The sequence below is a fragment of the Anoplophora glabripennis genome, unplaced genomic scaffold (assembly GCF_000390285.2).
Source record: "Anoplophora glabripennis isolate ALB-LARVAE unplaced genomic scaffold, Agla_2.0 scaffold1175, whole genome shotgun sequence".
Taxonomy (NCBI): Eukaryota; Metazoa; Arthropoda; class Insecta; order Coleoptera; family Cerambycidae; genus Anoplophora; species Anoplophora glabripennis.
This window is the reverse complement of record NW_019417270.1, coordinates 72,620-95,675: the sequence shown is the minus strand read 5'-3', so window position 1 is coordinate 95,675 and position 23,056 is coordinate 72,620. Positions and strand designations below refer to the sequence as shown.

The 23,056-nt window shown below is 32.9% G+C and overlaps 1 protein-coding gene across 1 annotated transcript in view; it reads left to right on the top strand.

Moving 5' to 3' along the window:
* Positions 1–23,056, top strand: part of LOC108914736 (basement membrane-specific heparan sulfate proteoglycan core protein-like) — a gene marked incomplete at its 5' end in the record, with an annotated part of 93,939 nt that overhangs the window by 9,634 nt on the left and 61,249 nt on the right. Inside the window, 13 exon segments of the mRNA XM_023456115.1 lie at positions 999–1,307; positions 2,081–2,407; positions 2,553–2,698; positions 7,724–7,934; positions 8,069–8,209; positions 8,269–8,550; positions 8,630–8,761; positions 12,212–12,285; positions 12,347–12,572; positions 12,652–12,822; positions 12,941–13,128; positions 15,911–16,193; positions 22,004–22,448. Coding sequence (XP_023311883.1) covers positions 999–1,307; positions 2,081–2,407; positions 2,553–2,698; positions 7,724–7,934; positions 8,069–8,209; positions 8,269–8,550; positions 8,630–8,761; positions 12,212–12,285; positions 12,347–12,572; positions 12,652–12,822; positions 12,941–13,128; positions 15,911–16,193; positions 22,004–22,448 — 2,935 coding nt within the window.

Genomic DNA, 23,056 nt, shown 5'->3' with positions numbered 1-23,056 from the left:
TTGTAATGATTAATTTGTGTTTAAAATAATATTTGTAGAGAAAAAGAAAAGTTCTAGTTATTTTACATTTTTTCAAGTATTCGGTAGGTAATGTTAATGAAAATTAAAAAAGTGATAAATCAAAACTGGTTCATTTTTCGAATAAAATGAAGGACAATTTTTTTCTTGGAACACCACGAAATGTTAGAGATAGTGATCGAATTTTCAAAATACCCAAAATGGCATCAAATTTCTGGAGTTTTCACTGGCACAGGTATTTATATCCAACTTCAATGGATTTGTATCTTTAATGAAATAAATTAATAGTCTAAGTTTTCATCATTCTGTATCAAAGCTCTTTAGAGACATTTAAAAAAAAGTATGAAATTTGAATACAATATCTCGAAAATTATGAATTTGCGGACTCATGTTTATATAACCTTTTCAGTTAAAAATCACTACATGAATCACCTCTTACAGTTTGTGAACATACTTATTTAACACCCTGTGTATATTACATTTTTAACTCACTAGCAGCAACTGAGTTAGCAGCTGACTTAGGTACTTAGAGTAACAAAATTTCGAACCAAAAGGAAATAAGTCATTTGTTTAGTACTATAGATATAAGTTGCTCACTTGGGGTTACTGCAAGTGAGCTATTTTTAACAAAGCATGTTTCGATGTGGTAAGAAAGCAACTCACTTGGTTATTTAGTGTTGATATTTTGCTATGGTTAATGAATTTTTACTAATCATAACAAAAAATTTGTCTCAGCATATTTATGAAATTTCTGAGCTTGAAGTAGCATTTATGTTTTTTATGCAAGTAAAGTAGAATATGTCAATTTGGGAGCAATTTTAAATACCAACTGAATTTTGATAAATTTTTCTGTCCTAATTAAAAAAAAATGTCCTAGATATATTTCTGTGTACTTTCTTTAACACTAATATTTTTAAATTCACTGGGAAGGTCCATTGTAATGTTTTTTTTAATATAGTTTATAATATTAACTTTTATAGTTCCAACCTCCATTTGACACTTTGAGGCTTTTGGGTGTTCGTATTGACCCAAGCACAGGCGTTGTGGATATAAGAGATGAACCAATCTTCAGGGGAGCAATACCTGAGTTGACATCACTTGGACCTAATGGAGTCTTCAGTACTGCACCAGATTATGCTGAACTAAGTCAGCCTGATGTTGTCCCATACTTTGCTATGCCTGAAAATTATCATGGTAACCAGCTTAAGAGTTATGGTGGATATTTGAGATATACTGTCAAACATTCTAATCGAGGATATCCAACACCTGGACCTAACGTTATTATATCTGTAAGTAATACACAATTACATATATTTAGAAGTATCTATAGGAATGCATTCCCCAATTTTTATGCAATGTTTTCTCACTTTCTTAATGTTATTTACTTATTTAGTAAATATTATATTTAAAAAATAACTTTTGGTGTTTATCAAATAGACAATGGGGTATTTGCCACGTTTTTAGATATAAACAGGGAATGCAATAATGTAACAAAACAAAACTTGTATCATTTTTGTATGAACTCACTTGAAATTAAAGAAATAAAACTAAAACACATTTGGCGGAGAGCCGTGACACGCTAAACTATACCTTAATTGTGCCATCTATTAACAGGGAGTTCTACTAAAATCTCATACTAAGCTCATTCTCTTTTTATTTAAAAATAGAGAGGTAGCGAGGATTTACATAAATAAGAAATTTTCTGTAATAACAACGTCAATAGTTTAGGACATCACAAGTTGAATTAAAATTTTTAAAATCTAATAAAAATTTATATACGGAGTTTTCAGGGAAATTACTTATACAGTTCACATTAACTTTCATTGTGGAATAATATTCAGTGATAAAACTCTGCACATCATTTTGATGAGTACACTTTTGTACACCAAATTTCTAATATTATCCTTTAAATAATGTCATTTTATTAATAAATCTATATTTCAACTAAATCAAAAGAAAAGAATAATTTAATAATTTATCCAAGTAACTCACAGCACATGTAATATAGATTTGGCATTAATCTTTGCAACATCGATGAAATTAAAAAGTATATATATTTTAGGGCAATGGATACATACTATTACATCAATCTAGGCAGAATCCAATACCAAATACTAATCAAAACTTCGAAGTTAGATTCTTTGAAGGTGAATGGATAAAGAAATCTGAAAGGGAACCTGAAAATATGGCTTCACGTGAAGAAATCATGATGGTTTTGGAGGATATTGACAATATATTAATAAAACTTCAATATAACGCAGGTATTTTGAACACTAGCCTTACAAATATTGAAATGGATTCTGCTGCTGCTCCAAATAGTGGATTGGGTGCAGCAAGTTTTGTTGAGGAGTGTACTTGTCCAGTTGGTTATGCCGGATATTCCTGTGAGGTAAACAGTTATATGGTTCACATAATAATTAACAGTATTCCACATAATTGTAAACTACTGATATGTAACTAAATTTTGGTATGGTAACATATCTAAAGCTGATTATAGTCCTAATAAAAACACTGTAATATATATTCTCTTATAGAAATGTGCTGATGGCTATGTACGACAACGATCAGGTCCATGGTTAGGGCAGTGTTACAAAGAACCTATATCTTGCCCACCAGGCACATATTTTGATGGTAGAGATTGCCAAGTGTGCCCGTGCCCACTAACAAATCCAAGTAATCAGTAAGTATTTTTCTTCAATTTATAGTAATACCTATTAGTCCAACCAAATTACACTTGGAGAAAAAAAAATTGTTACCTGGACTTTTATAAGTGGAAATGGTAAAAGGGCTTATAATAAACCTAAAAAAAAATAAATGCGTGAGCAGGGGTGGTGGAGGATTGATTTGGGGGGTTGAAAAGTTGTGAAAAATTGTATCATTGGGATTTCTGGTGAAAGTTGACATTAAACAAAAAAGTATCCAATACAAGTCGTAGGTTATGCAAAAATCTATAAAATTTTGTAGAGTTCACTTTTTAAGATAACCTCAAAATTTCCGAGAAAAATGTGAAAAACAGTTTTTTTCTGATTTTTCATTTTTTATTTCTCATTTCCGCAAAAATAATTTAATTTTTACGAAACTTGGTGAAAGTATACCTTTCTGTGTCTTAAATAACCACAAATTTTTTTTAGATAAAAAAATCAAGAAGTTTCCGAGATATTCATTTTTTCCAGTCTGAAACACTTTTTTTTGAAAGAAAAATTATACTTAAAATATTCATCGTATACAGTTCTGCCGGTAATAATTTTTTTCGTTTTGACATATACTTTTTGGTAAAATAAAAAAATCTGTAATCACGGTTCAAAAACATGCACAAAAATGCAAAAAATAAAAAATGGCTTGCAACAATTAATTTTTCAGTAATTGTTGATAATTTGTTTAAATTAAAAAACATTCAAAAACTGATTACACCATTCAATTCTATGGAAAAAAATAAAAAAACTCATTTGACCAAAAACTTTATTTTTGTACAGTATTGCTATAAACATCTAAGTCGAATTACAAATGCATAAATGATAAATTATCTCTGGATGATTTGAGATTTCAGAAATACAAAGTATTAACTGCAAAGTTTACTGTTGACGCGAGACCCGAAAACCCGAAATTTTGCAAAAACGTTTTTTTTTTCTGGCTTTATTTGAAAACAAATTTTAAAATAAATTGCATATTTACATTGCCACCTTTTTCTCTCTATCCAATGGCGTCTTCGAGAGGCCATCATCATATTAATTTTCTTAAATATGTCGCTGCTATTTTTATGACAACATCTAAAGTAATGTTTAATTCTGAATTAGATTATATTACCTACTATTGTAATCGTTTAAAAAGGCTATCATTTAAAATTTTTCCTAAGTACGGCTCTGAATGCTTTCAAAATATCTATTGGAAGAAGTCATAACAGTATCAAAGTCAACACAGCACAAAATATCCAACAATTTTTTTTAATCCATAATTTAAAAAATTGCGTACATAATAAAAAAATAATACAAATTTATGGTAGATAAAACAAGCTAAAAACTTTAAAAGCGATTACAATAGTAATATCAGCTAATACAGAATTAAAAATGATTTTAGATTTTGTCATAAAAATAGCAGCGATGTATTTAAAAAAATTAATTAATGATGGCCCCTCGAAGACGAAATGTCGGATTGCAAAAATGTTGACACCATTGTATAGAGCGAAAAAAGTGGCATTGTAAATATGCAATTTATTTTAAAATTCGTTTTCAAGTAAAGCCAGAAAAAATTTAACAATTTTGAAAAATTTCGGGTTTTTCCGGATATCTCGGGAACTACCCGTAATTTTAAAACTTTCTAAACTCTATTGTTAGGTATAAAAAACACAATTTTTTTCTAATCTGAGCCACCCCATATTTCTTACCGTTTCCTAGATCCTAATGCTTACCTATCCTTATCTTGGACACACTGTATGAATAATGTCGTGTTTTATAATTAGTTTTGATAACTCCAGCTGAATGGAACTAGGCACGTAATTATTATCTTTAAGGTAAATTTTGAACGAGGCTTGCGACTTACCTCAGATTTTCCTGGGTCTTCTCTGTAGCAGAGGGCCCTCAATCTTCAGTCCGGCAATGGGAACAGGGCAAAACAAAATTGGCACTCGTGAAACTAGCGTTTATAAGCGTTAACAACGGACAACTCGAACCTCACTCTCTGTCTCCCTCAGCTGTATTAGTCGCTATGGAAAAAAAAATATTATTTATTTTATTTATTCACTATTCGACTTATGTTTATAGCAATACTGTGCAAAAATAAAGTTTTGGGTCAAACAATGAGACAGTTTTTTTGTATTGTATATAATTGAATGGTGTAATCAGTTTTTGAATTTTATTTTTAATTTAAACAAATTATCAATTACTGAACTGTAATTGTTGNCAATTTTTTTTAATCCATAATTTAAAAAATTGCGTACATAATAAAAAAATAATACAAATTTATGATAGATAAAACAAGCTAAAAACTTTAAAAGCGATTACAATAGTAATATCAGCTAATACAGAATTAAAAATGATTTTAGATTTTGTCATAAAAATAGCAGCGATGTATTTAAAAAAATTAATTAATGATGGCCCCTCGAAGACGAAATGTCGGATTGCAAAAATGTTGACACCATTGTATAGAGCGAAAAAAGTGGCATTGTAAATATGCAATTTATTTTAAAATTCGTTTTCAAGTAAAGCCAGAAAAAATTTAACAATTTTGAAAAATTTCGGGTTTTTCCGGATAACTCGGGAACTACCCGTAATTTTAAAACTTTCTAAACTCTATTGTTAGGTATAAAAAACACAATTTTTTTCTAATCTGAGCCACCCCATATTTCTTACCATTTCCTAGATCCTAATGCTTACCTATCCTTATCTTGGACACACTGTATGAATAATGTCGTCTTTTATAATTAGTTTTGATAACTCCAGCTGAATGGAACTAGGCACGTAATTATTATCTTTAAGGTAAATTTTGAACGAGGCTTGCGACTTACCTCAGATTTTCCTGGGTCTTCGCTGTAGCAGAGGGCCCTCAATCTTCAGTCCGGCAATGGGAACAGGGCAAAACAAAATTGGCACTCGTGAAACTAGCGTTTATAAGCGTTAACAACGGACAACTCGAACCTCACTCTCTGTCTCCCTCAGCTGTATTAGTCGCTATGGAAAAAAAAATATTATTTATTTTATTTATTCACTATTCGACTTATGTTTATAGCAATACTGTGCAAAAATAAAGTTTTGGGTCAAACAATGAGACAGTTTTTTTGTATTGTATATAATTGAATGGTGTAATCAGTTTTTGAATTTTATTTTTAATTTAAACAAATTATCAATTACTGAACTGTAATTGTTGCAAGTCATTTTTTATTTTTTTAAACTGTGATTACAGATTTTTTTCTTTCACCAAAAAGTATATATCAAAACGAAAAAAAATGATCACCGGCAGAGCTCTGTACGATGATTTTTCTAAAAATTTTTCTTTGAAGAAAAAGTGTTTCAGATCGGAAAAAATGAATATCTCGGAAACTTCTTGATTTTTTTATCTACAAAAATTTGTGGTTATTTAAGACACAGAAAGGTATACTTTCACCAAGTTTTGTCAGAATTAAATTATTTTTGCGGAAATGAGAAATAAAAAACGAAAAATCAGGAAAAAAACTGTTTTTCAGAAATTTTGAGGTTATCTTAAAAAGTGACCTCCACAAAAGTTGTAGATTTTTGTATGACCTACAACTTTTGTATTGGATACTTTTTTGTTTAATGTCAACTTTCGCCAGAAATCCCAATGATAAAATTTTTCACAACTTTTCAACCCACCAAAAAAAAATCATTCCACATGTTTTGTTGGCTGTATTCGCTGTCCTGTTGTGCACATAAATTAACTGTGAAATATCAGTCTAAATGCAAAATGTATGCATTAAATAACATTTTTCCCAATTATGATTTTCTGTTCCTACATTTTTCAAACAAAAGCACATTATATACAAAAATATTTACAAAAACAATGAACTTGTTAATATACTTTTAATTTAAGGAGTATGCCGATAAAATATGTCGAATGTGCTGATTCCAAACACTTGACGTATTCAGTGAATAAACTCTCCTCGTCGAGTTGACTTGATTTCGATTCCAGCTCATCTCGCTTTCTTTTTCTGATCGTGTGGGGTTCGTTTCTGGTTTGTCCTGTATATTATAATAATATACATAGGTATCTGATATTTATTTATTTACATAACAACCTCTTTTGTTTTTCATCATCCTACTTGATATATTAAATATTATATTATGTTGACAAGGGATGAGATTGATGGCAAATGGACAACAAGTAGCTATATACACACTACAAATATAGCCATAGCATCTTATTTAGGTATTTGCAAAAAGTTTTTCATTATTACGAAATCACCCATCATAGCAAATGTTTCCTTACTTAGTTGAAAAGTATCAAAAGGTGTTTTAAGAAGTAAAGAGAATTACTTATTATGGAACAAATTCTAGATAATATCGAAAATGATTAAACAATGGTCACTAGGTATGTGATCCGTGTGTTTTTTTTTGAGATCATTTGAAAAATTTGGTTTATCACAATGGAAAAGTGCCAAGATTGTGAAGTTGTCCATGGACGAAGAGGCTATATTTTCACTGCTTGTAGTGACCCATATTATGACCATCAAATGGATGGTGACAACTTTAACAATTTTTTTAAACATGTTAGAAACACGTGGGTTTTCACCCCCAATTAAAACACATAATTTCAACAATCAGTTTATTCCCTTAAACGACAGAGTTGTCTCTTGTTTATTTGTTATGTCGGAACTCTCCCGTGACTCGACTGACGTGCTCGCTGACCCCACGGACCGCGCTCCATCGGCTGACCTCGACTACTTGCGCATTCCGAAAGGGGTTCTGGCTGACTCAGTAATAGCGACTGGTGGATGACATCCCCCTTTAATAATTAGCATCTAACAAACATACCAACACCGTCATAGGAGCAATTATGTTGGTAACTTTTCTATATTATTTTGCAACTTTTGTGTAGACAGTGTTTAGTAAAATTCCCTATTTTACAAATTCTACATCATGTTAAGAAAACGTTAATGTCGCCTTGTACAAATTGTGTTTTTACAAATACATTGTAATTTTATAATATATTATAGCACATTACTGAGTATCTGTGTAAATGTAAAATATTTTTTTAGGTTTGGTAGAACATGTCAGCTTAGTTCTAATGGGGAAGTAATTTGTAATTGTCAGCTTGGTTATGTAGGTGATCGTTGTCAATATTGTGCTCCAGGTTATAATGGTAATCCTCTGATACCAGGTGATTCATGTAGATATACACCGCCTACAGATGTTTGTCATGCAGATGGTTCAACTGGACTAGACAGCAGTGGTAGATGCCGGTGTAAAGTACGTAATTAAAAATAAAAAAGTCAGAATATTTACAAATTTCTATACATTACATGTTGCACATATTTATGTTAATATGAAATGTGCCGAATATTCTAAAAATGAGGAAGGTACTAGCAAATTATTATTTTCAGGATCTAACCGAAGGCCCAACTTGTGACCGTTGCAGACCTAACACATTCCATTTAAGTGACAAAAATAGATTCGGGTGTATAGCGTGTTTCTGTATGGGGATTACTTCTAATTGTACTAGTTCAAACTGGTATAGAGATCAGGTAACGGTTATAACATTGCCAAATATTTCCACCTTTTCTGTAAAATTAATTCTTTGTAGATATCAAATGAGTTTACCAGTTCACTCAATGAGTTTAAGCTGATAGATAATCAAAATAGGGAAGTTCCAATCGAGCAAGGAATTAGACTAAACCAGGGATCTCGTGAAATCGTTTACAGTGATTTCACTTCACCCAATGTGTATTACTGGTCTCTGCCTCCACGCTATTTGGGCAATAAAGTATTCTCTTATGGTGGCTATCTTCGATATACATTAAGGCATACACCAGTGCCTGGTGGGCAAAGTTCTAGAAATTCTGCTGCTGATGTTGAACTAGTCGGTGTGAGTAATTTGAAATATAGAAAATGCAACTTTTATATAGAATGCAAATATAAGTTTATTTTTGTTTATTTAATTTTAGAAAAATCAATACAATCTACTATTTTTCAATCGAAATCAAACTTATCCTACCAGTGGTTCACAAACGTTCGTTGTACCTCTTCTAGAACAATATTGGCAGAGGTTTGATGGAAATAATGTTGACAGAGAAAATCTTCTCATGGCATTGGCCGACTNGAGTTGTTAAGATGAAAAGTTTGGCCAGGTCATATGTCTGGTGGCCAGGACTTAATAAAGATATCGAAAATATTTGCCGCGTTTGTGAAAATTGTTTGTTATATAAGCCAAACCCAAATCATTCAATTTTAAATAATTGGCCATTTCCAGAGGAGATTTGGTACCGTATACATTTAGATTTTATGGGCCCAATCTTCAATAAACAATTTTTAATAATAATAGATGCGCATTCCAAATGGTTGGAAGTTTTTGCTATGAACAACATAACTTCAAAAGCTACCATTGAGATTTTAAGATCAGTTTTTGCACGATTTGGTCTACCAAAAGAGATTGTAACAGATAACGCTATGACCTTTTGTTCTAATGAGTTTCAAGTTTTTCTACAATCAAATCAAATAATTCATGTTACGTCACCACCATTTCATCCCTCTTCGAATGGTGCTGCTGAAAACGCGGTCAAAACAGTCAAAAGTGCTCTAAAAAAGTCTTTGGGTACACAGCCAAATGTTAATATAAATCAAGTGTTGCATAACTTTCTTTTTGATTATCGTAATGTGCCACACATTACTACAGGCGTAAGTCCAGCAGATGTAATTTTTAAAAGGAAGTTACGTATTAGATTTGATAACATAATGCCCTCCAACATAAATTTGAGAAAACCTATTTCAGAAATAAATAAAAATCGCGTGCTAATTAAACAGGCAAATCAAAAAGAGTATCACGGAGGTCGACGGTTCTTAGTTTTTACAGTGGGGGAAAAAGTGACTGTAAAAGACTATCGAGAGGTAAATAAACCGAAGTGGATTAAAGCTATAATTAAACAGCGGATTGGCAAATCTACATACTTGGTTCAAATTCCGGAATTAGGCAATGTAATTTGGAAAAGACACTTGAATCAAATAAAAAAATTTTGTGTAAAGGAATCTAGCTTACCAAGTACACTTGCTGGACCGGATATTCCTGAAAGGTTAAGTATCGTGGATTTGACCAACTCACCTGAAGGATATAGACCTAAAAGAAATGTTAAACCAATTGAACGTTTAATATACACTTGATGTAAATAATTTTTCTATTTTAGGATATTTTTTGTATATATTGTAAATAATGTGTTCTATGACAAAATTTTCACAAGGGAGAAGGGTGTTGCATACCGACCTTGTATTTAAATAGTGTATGTGTTTTTACTGTGCCTGTGTTTTTTGTTAATGAATGTGCTACGCGAGAGTCAGTCTGTATTTGTATGTGGCAGATAAATATACGTTGTCTCGAAATCGACCGAGTTTTTCTTTTCCTAATATTAAAAGTGAAGTAAGGACATAACAACCTTCAGGATGTCCTCCTGGTCCTGTTGGGCCTGAACTAGGACCAGGGGCATTTCCTGTTTATTTTGACGGCTCGCCATGCGGTGCACTATTGCGCCGGGGAACCCTTGTCGCGCGAGGTCGAGTTGGACCTCACTTGGCGAAACACCCGCAGGTATTCCGCGTATCACCACCCTCAGCGTTTTTTATTCGCTGAGGGTGAAGGTGTGGTACTCCTCGCCTTTGTATGTCAGTGTCTTTGTCAATAGTCTGTGGTAATTTGGTGTATTTGTGTATATGGCTATACCGTCTTTAGTGAGTTTGGCTTTTGTGTAGTTAATGTTAAGTGTTGTGAGTATTTTTTGTACTTGCGTCCACCGTTCTTGATTTCGCAAGATTACCGGGGGGACTTGTTTGGTTTTGTCTGTCTGTTTTTGTGTGCTTTGTGGGGTGTTTTGTAGGGCGCTTGTGGAGGGTTTAGGTGTCGGGGGGCGCGTGTTTGGTGTTAGACTGCCTCAGCTGCCCGACGAAGACAAGGAGTTCGAGATAGTGGCNATTACAAAATGGATGGTGACAACTTTAACAATTTTTTTAAACATGTTAGAAACACGAGGGTTTTCACCCCCAATTAAAACACATAATTTCAACAATCAGTTTATTCCCTTAAACGACAGAGTTGTCTCTTGTTTATTTGTTATGTCGGAACTCTCCCGTGACTCGACTGACGTGCTCGCTGACCCCACGGACCGCGCTCCATCGGCTGACCTCGACTACTTGCGCATTCCGAAAGGGGTTCTGGCTGACTCAGTAATAGCGACTGGTGGATGACATCCCCCTTTAATAATTAGCATCTAACAAACATACCAACACCGTCATAGGAGCAATTATGTTGGTAACTTTTCTATATTATTTTGCAACTTTTGTGTAGACAGTGTTTGGTAAAATTCCCTATTTTACAAATTCTACATCATGTTAAGAAAACGTTAATGTCGCCTTGTGCAAATTGTGTTTTTACAAATACATTGTAATTTTATAATATATTATAGCACATTACTGAGTATCTGTGTAAATGTAAAATATTTTTTTAGGTTTGGTAGAACATGTCAGCTTAGTTCTAATGGGGAAGTAATTTGTAATTGTCAGCTTGGTTATGTAGGTGATCGTTGTCAATATTGTGCTCCAGGTTATAATGGTAATCCTCTGATACCAGGTGATTCATGTAGATATACACCGCCTACAGATGTTTGTCATGCAGATGGTTCAACTGGACTAGACAGCAGTGGTAGATGCCGGTGTAAAGTACGTAATTAAAAATAAAAAAGTCAGAATATTTACAAATTTCTATACATTACATGTTGCACATATTTATGTTAATATGAAATGTGCCGAATATTCTAAAAATGAGGAAGGTACTAGCAAATTATTATTTTCAGGATCTAACCGAAGGCCCAACTTGTGACCGTTGCAGACCTAACACATTCCATTTAAGTGACAAAAATAGATTCGGGTGTATAGCGTGTTTCTGTATGGGGATTACTTCTAATTGTACTAGTTCAAACTGGTATAGAGATCAGGTAACGGTTATAACATTGCCAAATATTTCCACCTTTTCTGTAAAATTAATTCTTTGTAGATATCAAATGAGTTTACCAGTTCACTCAATGAGTTTAAGCTGATAGATAATCAAAATAGGGAAGTTCCAATCGAGCAAGGAATTAGACTAAACCAGGGATCTCGTGAAATCGTTTACAGTGATTTCACTTCACCCAATGTGTATTACTGGTCTCTGCCTCCACGCTATTTGGGCAATAAAGTATTCTCTTATGGTGGCTATCTTCGATATACATTAAGGCATACACCAGTGCCTGGTGGGCAAAGTTCTAGAAATTCTGCTGCTGATGTTGAACTAGTCGGTGTGAGTAATTTGAAATATAGAAAATGCAACTTTTATATAGAATGCAAATATAAGTTTATTTTTGTTTATTTAATTTTAGAAAAATCAATACAATCTACTATTTTTCAATCGAAATCAAACTTATCCTACCAGTGGTTCACAAACGTTCGTTGTACCTCTTCTAGAACAATATTGGCAGAGGTTTGATGGAAATAATGTTGACAGAGAAAATCTTCTCATGGCATTGGCCGACTTGGAAGCTATATATATTAAAGCAACATATTATACAAATACCAAAGAAGCAGCGTAAGTATTTACAAAAATTAAACAATAAAGTAAATTTTGTAAATTTAATAAATTAATTTAGACTGATATCTGTATCACTTGACATTGCGAATGAACGCAATACTGGACAAGAAAGAGCTTTAGAAGTTGAACAGTGCCTTTGTCCTTCTGGATACGCAGGACTGTCATGTGAGGATTGTGACGTAGGATTTACTCGAAATAATGAAGGAATATATCTTGGACTCTGTGAACCATGTAATTGCCATGGACATTCAAAGCATTGTGATCCTGATACTGGTGTATGCTTTGTAAGTATTACCAGCTATTTGGCGTAATTAAAATTAAGTAGGCATTTACAAATAAGACAGAGATACATACTGTTTTCAGAATTGCCGAGATTTCACTACCGGTGATAACTGTGAACGATGTTTACCGGATTATAAAGGCGATCCAGTTAATGGAATACCATGTGTCTATCAAGGAACTCAACTCCCATGTAACTGTGACCCAAGAGGCTCAGTTTCTAATGATTGCAGAAATGGTCGATGTGATTGTAAGGTATGCACTTTTTTTTTAGAAAAACATGAATATTTGGAATTATACCATATCATTATTCTAATATTGCTCAACTATACGGCTAATTAATTCATAGTGCTAAACGAGATGTCTGTTTCAGGTTAACGTAGAAGGAAATAACTGTGATCGCTGCCGTAGTGGTGCCTTTGGATTAAGTGCTGATAACATTGATGGTTGTGAATTCTGTTTTTGCTCTGGAGTAGCAAGTGAATGTAGAGAAAGTAATTTATTTTTCGAACAAATTCCAAAACCATTTACTGAAGGTCATGGATATACTTTAACTGATCAGTAAGTACTATGTAAAAATATACAGGGTGTCCCGAAATTAGGTGGCAATATTTCTACAGGGTGTTCTATGTCGAAAAAGGTTACTTTTTCTTTATATAAACGTGGTCCAAAAATTCTTCCAAAGGAAGTTATAGCTACCCATATAACTCTGAAACCAGTTGAGATAAATTTATTAAATTTGGTGACTGGCTTAACTCTTATGTGATCAGTCTGCTACTAAACGAGATTTACAAATTTTCATCACATACGTTCCAACTCTGGGGGGGAGGGGGGTAAAATTAACCATAACTTTTTATGCTTTGACTTTTTTCACTTTTTACTGAAAAGTATGACATTTTAGAGTTTTCTAGTAAAACAGGTACTCTTGGTTCATATTGGTAGAATATTTTTGTGTTAAATCCGTTTAAAAATGTTACATGTGTTAATCACCGGGAATCGAAATTGTCAATATTTTCTATCGTAGTGGGTTGTGAAGAACAGAAACGTGTTTGGCGTCATTTGCATTGACAGTTCAGTTATTTACTTTTGTGAATTGTTATTTTCACAGAAATTTATTATTTTTAGTAAATTATTTTTGACAAGGTAAGAAAAAAACAATTGAAATTACTAAATAGTAATATTTACAATAAACTAATAAAACTAATTGAAAACCACACTATCAATAAAACTTATCTATATCTCAATAGTAATTTTTATAGCAAATGCTCAAAAAGATTTCCATTTTGCTGAATACATTTTTCAGCTCGACGTAAAACTGCCCGTGAAGACCTCAAAACTTCAAAATTATTTTGTCTGAGTTGATTCGCAGCCAAAGTTTAAGTATCCTGCATTCGAACAAACTGAATTGGTCCAAGTAGCTGGTCCCCTAAAATTCCTGTCTGCACATTTATTGCAATTTTTTTTTTATTTGTGCGCCGTATTGCCCGTGGATTTTCGTCTGACCAGAAATGGGTATTATGAATTTCCAGCTCTACATTCGTAAAATCTTGCATTTTTGACGGATAATAATTTGCAAAATGTAAATAACTGAACTGTCAATGCAGATGATGCCAAACGCGTTTTTGATATTCAAAACCTGCGACGATGAAAAATATTGACAATTTCGATTCTCGGTGATTAACACATGTAACATAATTTTTAAACGGATTTTACACAAAAATGGAACATTCTACCAATCTGAACCAAGAGTACCTTTTTTTTAATAAAAACTCTGAAATGTCATACTTTTCAGTAAAAAGTGAAAAAAGTCGAAGCATAAAACAGTTATGGTAAATTATATCCCCTCCCCCCAGTGTTGGAACGTATGTGACCAAAATTTGTAAATCTGGTTTTAGTAGCGGACTGATCACATAAGAATTAAGCTATACTCGACGGCCAAAATTATAGATAGTGATTCATCGCTAGCTCTTGGACTAGTAAGGGAGATGAAGCGTGCCGGAAACGAAAATCCATTGGCGTGTCTGCGTAAAAGGCAACAAGATATAGAAAATATTGAAAAATCATAATAAAACATAACATCTAATATTTTTTACGGTTTGCTATAACCGGCACTTTGATCAATTTTAATTATTACAGCATTTTAAAACGTCCCAGTTGTGTTTTTTTAATTTATAAATTTATTATAGCCATGGAATTAGACCCCTCGTCTACGCTTATGCTATGACGTTTCTCAGGTCGGGCAAATCAAGTCCGTTTACACCCACTAAAAAAGCATTTCCCTATTCCCTACCAAGTGCAAAAGACAGAGATAAAATATAGATCGACGTTCAGTGTAACTCAGTCTATACACGATTATAGATTCTACCGATGTGCATGGCGAGCGGCACAAAGATAAATAATATTGAACTGTATAGAAATCATTTTATATTTTATACGCATTATGGTAATAGTGTTTTTATATTATGTATTAGTCACTCTTTATAATTTCGGCCGCCGAGTATAGTTACCAAATTTCATAAATTTATCTCACCTAGTTTTGGAGTTATTTAGAAAAAACCATCATCAGAGTGGTCCCTTTACGTGGTTATAACTTCCCTAGGAAGAATTTTTGGACCCACGTTTATATAAAGGAAAAGTAATCTTTTTTGACATAGAATACCCTGTAGAAATATTGTCCCCTAATTTCGGGACACCCTGTATATGTATACGGCATAGGATAACAATTTTGTTATTTAGAATTATAGGGGTACTTCAAAATTTAATGATTTCTTTCTAGTTGAAATAAACAATTTTTAAGTTGATCTATAAGGTAGAAAATTGGTTGACGATAATGTAAAATGAGAAAATGAATTTTCACTGTAAACAAATTTTAATTTGTTTATATTAAGAATAAAATCTTGCCACTTGGTATAAAACTAATATTTTTATTTTCATCTAAACAAAGAAATACCAACAACTTAAGTAACAATTTTAGATATAACAAGCTATTTGCTAGAAATTCCAGAAAGGAATGTTTAAATCTGGTGAATTCGATGCCTTACTTGTAGTGAAAACATAACTTGTCTGTTTAAATTAGAAAAATGTTCTTGTTACTGGTAAGTCATCGATAAAGTTAAACACAAATCAGTGCAAAATCAGTTCAAACCTGTGTCTACCACAATTTAAAGGGATCAGTTCCCTCACGTGTTAAATCTGTGTATTTAACTCTATTGCATGAACAAAACAAAGTATGAGTTGCGCAGTGAATAATTGTTACAGATGCTTGTTTATGATGCCGACAGGTTGTGAAAAAATTGATTCCGTTACTGTATTATCCATCATCTTTTATTATTGTCTCTTATAGATTGGGCCGGTCAAGAATCACTGACAAATTCAATGTAAATGGGTTCTTCACTGAAATTAGTTACAATTTCCTACCTAGTCAAAGAGAGAGGTGGTTCTGGTCCCTGCCTAGCATATTTACTGGCAACAAAATTAAATCCTACGGAGGCAAACTGGAGTTTATCCAAAGATATACCCAACGTCCAGAAGCTGTATATGTTCCACATCAGGATGTAATCATCATTGGTAACGGAATTACTATCTATTGGAGCAACCCTGTAGAATTAAGGGATGATATTGCCAATGTAAGTAACATTTTAATGTATGTAAATGCAAAAAGGCAAGTAAAGAAATAAAAATTTAGATGTGTGGGGTAATAGCAACTTGAATCTGTTGATGAAGCAAGCAGTTTTGTTTTGGGATGATGTTGATTATTTATCGCATATGCAGAGAGGGATATAAAAAATTATTTACACTTTTTCACAGAAAGTATTTACGAAATCTTCAATTTTTATCCCATCCCTTTCAAAATAGACCCTCTGTGATATTATACACTTATTCCAACGTAGTTTCTAAACTCACCGGCACGGAAAACGGAACAGTCACATTTTTTAAAATCTTATTTTTTAATTGATTGTAATATTTTTGTATTTTATTAGTGTAAACACCATCAATACAAAATATTTTATATGATTTAAAGGCGTTTATAAGAAAATATTTATTCATGATTCACTCATTCACACATTTTATAATAAAATGTGAACAAAATCAAATAAACGCAAGAAAGTATTGCGGCAAACTAAAGCAAAAATAACCAAACCAAAACTCCGTTCAGTAAAAGTTTTTCAATAATGAGTGTCACCCCCACGACTTCTAATTATTGCATTAATTCATCTAGGCATGCCTAAAATCAGGTCCCTGATGTCCTCTTGAGTAATAAGTTCCCATTCTTCCACAAGAGCATCTTGAAGCTGATTTAAGGCTAGTGGCGCAAGAAGTTGACTGCGAATTTGTTGCCCAAGTATGTCCCAAACATGCTCAATTGGGTTGGCATCTGGACTTAATGTTGGCCACTCCATAACAGCACTATTTACCTCATTCAGATATTGTTGTCATTCTTGCAGTATGGAGTCTAGCATTATCATGCATTAGTAGAAAGTCATCTCCCATGAAACCGACATAAGGAACGACAAAATCTTGGAGAATTTTACCAATGTACCTAGCAGCTGTGAGGGAGCCTCTTGGAATGATATAGAGTTCCGTATGCGCTTCCAGAGAAATTCGAGCCCAGACCATAACTGAACCCCCTTGATATCCAACTCTAGGACTGAAAAAAATGATGATGATGATGATAGGAAAAAAAAAATGTTCTTGTGGTCTTCGCCATACTCTCTCATGACCATCTGGAGACCGCAAACTAAATCTTGACTCATCCGTGAACAAGATGCGACCCCATTTGTTTTCACCCCAAAGCTGGTGATTTCTAGCAAACTGAAGTCGTGCCGTGCGATGACGTCTAAGAAGTTCCGGTCCTGTTGCAGGTCTACGACTAGTCAGATTCGCTTCTCCAGGTTGGCGTCTAACTATTCTTTCACTTACGGTGGTATTTCGATTGTATTGAAGCCGCTTTCTGATTTGTACAGCTGTAGCACGCCGATTCCGAAGGCGTTGCATGACAATAAAACAATCATGGTTCTTCGTTGATGACCAGTTCCATGTTGCCTCCTGTAAGATCCAGTTTCTACAAAACGTCCATAAATGTGATAGACTGTGCTATTCGATATTTGATATTGTTGGGCAACATCGCTGACTTCTTCCATCTTGAATCAATGCAACAATAACAACTGCTGTTTCAGAATTTACAGCCATTATTCATGTAATTAAACTAACACAACACAACTCACAACACTGCTTTCAACCTTTTTTTAACTTTTTGACGTTTAGAAAACAATTTAAAAACATGCATATCTAGAGCCCACTACGAACTTTTAATAAGATTTCTACATCATTTAGCTTTCATAAAGTTTGTGCAAAATTATCAAATAATCTTTAAAGCATTCTTGAAAATTGTTTAAAAAGTTTTGTTTTGCTTATCGTTGCATTATTAGAAAAATAAAACGTCTGAATTGTTTGAAATTTAAGCTTTCCTTGAAAAAAATGCAAGTGCTCCGTTTTTCATGCCGGTGAGTGTAGTTTGAGAAACACTGGTGGAACGCCTCTTTAGATATCGTCTTGAGCGCGGTTTGCAAGTTTACCTTTATCTCATCTATTGTTGAAAAATGTCCTTTGAGTATCGTTGTGAGTTTAGGAAACAGGAAAAAGTCGCAGGGGTCATATCCGGAGAATAGGGTGGTAGCGACATCACAACGTTGTTGTGTTTCACCTCACACAAATTGTGCAAAACTTGTAGGTAGTACTCCTTGTTAACTGTACGACTCGGCAGTAAAAATTCATGATGAACTATTCCATTGTAGTCGAGGAAAACGTTTGGAAGAATCTTCACATTTGACCAGATCTGACCTCATCTTCAATGTTTTCTTGACCTTCCTGAAAACATTTATATCATTGATAAACTCATGGCTGTGACATAGTATCGTCTTCTTTAACAAAAAATATTAGACAAAGTCTCTGATCTGACATTTCCCCATACAAAAAATTGCCAAAAACACTGTGGTAAGTCTTACTCATTCATTCGCAAAACACAAACTAAACATGGCAGCTGCCTAAAAACTAACGGGTACATCACTGACAGTACTACCAATACAAAAAAAATTTACTTGATAAACAAGATACAACACACGTAATTTGAAAATTCCCGTTACATTTTGATCAAATCTCATATTAGTAATCATTGTTCAGATACCTGTATAGATATGATCTATTACATAACCAGAGAGCGGACAATTTGTGTCTTTAACCTTGAACATAGATATGTCATTCATAAACCTAGATACATTATCCATGACTCAGTGGCGTGTCAGGTATGCATCAGAAATTTACGTGATAATTCACGAAAATTCCACGGTACATACATTTTTAGGCGTTGTAAAATATTTAGTAAATCAGAAATTGTATACTACATATTTATTAAATAAAGTTCGGTTAAAAATAGTGTTCTTTTAATTGGAAATTAGGAGTCAATGTAACGAATATCCGCAGGCGACGCACATGATAGAATAGTCCAACTCACGCTCTATTCATAACAGGGCTGCAGTTTGAATTCTGACCAATAGGAATTTGATAAACGTAACCGATGTCGACGCATGGACTAGAGATGGGCGCGAGTGTCATTTCATTTCTTTAGAACTAAATTAACTTAATTATTTTCTCGTTATTTAACCTGTTCACATGATTTATGGATTTTAAATAAAGGGTACAAATCTTCGCGAAGATAATACGATACATTTGCTATACATAATAATTATACTTTGCATAGTTTATACACAATACATTTTTGAACACGTACACATCTCTACCAAAATTTGACCTATTCTTCAGGTTAAAGACACACATTGTTCGCTCTCTATACATAACATAATAATTGTAAAAAAAAGAACTCACAGAATTAAAATTTTGAACAACAAAACTAAGAAAAAACAACAAATTTTTATAATTTATTATAAAAACACATTTAATTGCTGATATAGTGCAATTTGCAATAGAGAGCAATGTGCAGTGTCAGTATCAGTTTTAATTTGTTTGTGTGCATAAAGCCTTGTGGACACTTTTGCAAGTAAATCAATCTGCTATTGCGCTAAAAAATTTATTTTAGCGAGATTTCTTTGGTAAGTACTTGCAATATATTGGAATACTTTATTTTAACTTCAATTAAAATTATCACAATTATTGATGTCAATACTATTCTAATAAAATAAAAACAAATGGGTCATATAACAATTAAAGAAATATTTGATCAATTCTGATATTTTTAAATTACAGTTAACTTCTGTAAAATAGATGTTATTGTTGGTATTGTTACCTTTTATACATGGGTCATCACAAAGCAGTTCATCTCGACAACAGCTGAGTCATTCGCCAGAAATTAAGAGGGTATATGAAACAAATATCAAAGTTACTGTTCTATCAATAAAAAAACAAATAAATAGGTAACTCACCAGTTAGGGGGAATGTACCCCCCCTAACTTTCGGATTTGAGGTACATCCTTTAATACGTTTCCATTATATTAATTAACAAACATGTACAATTCTTTCTTCAATAACTAGCTATACTCCGCGGTCGAAATTATAGAGACATAATATAAAAACACTAGTATCATAATGCGTATAAAATATAAAATGATTTTTATACGGTTCAATATTATTTGTCTTTGTGCCGCCCGCTACGCACATCGATGGAATCTATAATCGTCTATAGACTGAGTTACACTGAACGTCGATCTATATTCTATCTCTGTCTTTTGCACTTGGTAGGGAATAGGGAAATGCTTTTTTAGTGGGTGTAAACGGACTTGATTTACCCGTCCTGAGAAACGTCATAGCATAAGCGTAGACGAGGGATCTAATTCCATGGCTGGGACGTTTTAAAATGCTGTAATAATTAAAATGGATCAAAGTGCCGGTTATAGCAAACCGTAAAAAAAATATTAGATGTTATGTTTTATTATCTTTTTTCAGTATTTTCTATATCTTGTTGCCTTTTATGCAGACACGCCAATGGATTTTTGTTCCTGGCACGCTTCATCCCCCTTACTAGTCCAAAAGCTAGCGATGAGTCACTCTATAATTTCGACCGCGGAGTTTAGTGTCACCTGAAATAAGTTGAGGCTCCCCCGGACGCCAACTAGTTAACATCCCAACTACCGGGTGTATGAGTCATACTATTATTATAACACCTACCTCAGCACCACCCAGTATGTGTCAATCGAAGCGCATGTAAGACCCCGTAGAACCTACAAGGCACACTTCGAAGGACCCACAGCCATTAAGACCGGGAACACATATTGCGCCCTGGGGTTTTCAAAAACATAAACGAGTATGGCATATTACTCACAAATTCACAAATCATTCAAGCTAGCACACATATATAATATCAACCTTATTCGGGCGCTGGCCAGGCACCACTTTCACAAAGAATACCCTCTCTTAGTATCGGCATTCGGGTTACATTATATACTCATAAATTACATTATCTCAAGGGCAAATAAACACTTGGCTGGCGCATTCCATGTGAACAGCTGAGGTTTGATTCAAAACAACCATGATAGTTTTTCATTTCATAATAAAATATATTGATACCTATTATTACAATCCTTTTTAAAAAATAAACAAGTGTTACACTTCGTCATTCTATTTTTGTGATTTTTGCTACACAAATCCTATAATTTGAAATAAATATGCATATTTCCTATTAACAAAAAATAGTCTTTTTCTGCTGATTGCTAACGTAGAATATAGTTGTTACTTTGAGTTTTATATTAAATGATGGCTTGTTCAGCAACAACAACAGGGGTATCAATTTCCATTGAATTATTTACCACCTGTAGATAGATAATCATACACGCATTTTTATAAATTGATTGTTATCTATTGATTGTTATCTATTAGAATGTGTCATATATATATAAAAATTTCTTCTATTACAGGAAGCTTATCTAAATCTTCTACAATATTAAAAGAATTAATTTTGATTTGATTAGCCATTTTTTTCATATTTTCATTTTGATATTTATAATTATAACAGAGATGACAATTGATAAATCTCCTACCTACGACTAAAACTGAAATCACTCTTCACTAATTCTGTAAAAAATTTTGGAATGCCAAATTTGAAATTATTAGTTTTTAAAATTGCGGCTATTATCTCTAAACATTGGACATCACTTTATTATTAATTATAACAATGAATGAAATTAATACAACATAAAATTGAAATAAATACGATTAACTTAATTAATTACCTGTCTTAAATTATTGGCGACTTCACTGCCTCACTGTGTCGGCACATTCTTGATTGCTATTTTTATTTCAAATATCTACAAAATCACAAATTAAGTTAATACACCATTATCACTATCATTAATATAATTTCATTATTAATAGTGTCAAAAAAAAATAGACAAAGCATCAATCGATCAACATCTGTTTATTTTATTAGCCTGTGTCCATCCCACTCCATCCAAGTACCAACTGGTTCCGTGTAGAGCAGGCAGGTGGATTAAAACCAGCCTCCCGAGAAGACATTCTTATGGTTCTTGCTAATATCGACTCCATCTTAATTAGAGCCACACAATCAAGCGATACCAGTACAGCGTATCTCAGTGATGTAACTTTAGAAACTGCTGTCGAGCAGTATACTGGAAGACCTAGAGCTACTACTGTTGAATTCTGTCAGTGTCCGGTTGGATATCGTGGATCATCCTGTGAATCCTGTTCTCCAGGGTACTATAAAGACTTCTATTACGGTTTGTCTAGGCCATTAGGTTCCTGTCTATTATGTCCATGTAATAACAGATCATCAAGTTGTGAAGTGGGATCAGACAATAAAGTTATTTGCAATTGTTTAGATGGTTATTATGGAGAAAGGTGTGAAACTAAAGAACGTGAGTACTTATTGTGTTTATGAATATATTTTCTTTATATACTTTATGAATAAAAACTAATATACTAAGTGTATTAAAAAAAATTATTGACATAATAATTGAATATCAAAAATCGAAATGAAATCGCTATGTTAGAAAAATAAAGAAAGTGTCATAAAAATATTATAATAATCTATGTGTTCGCTTCATATTTACAACAAATTTATTTGCGAATATCCTGAATGTTGACTTATTTTTAATTCACTTAGTATTGCTGCAACTAACGAAGTTATGAAATAACAGCATTTATTTATTATTTTTTTTGTTCTTAAAAACAAATATTAATTACTTCAATATTCTACTTTTATTTAATAATTATGACACATACAGGGTGTGGCGTGTATAATCTATAAAAATTAAACTACTGCTTCCTGATTTATAATAGAAAACTGTTATACGAAAAAGTTCCATCTTCGCATTTTTTTTTTGTAAATTGAAGTTCATTTATTCAATGAAAATGAAGGTCGACCCTGTGTTATTTATTAAGATCTTTGGAAATATTTTTATGCGACCCGAGATGCAACCTTATAATTTAAGTCGGTATAATCTAATACCAGTAATACTGGAAA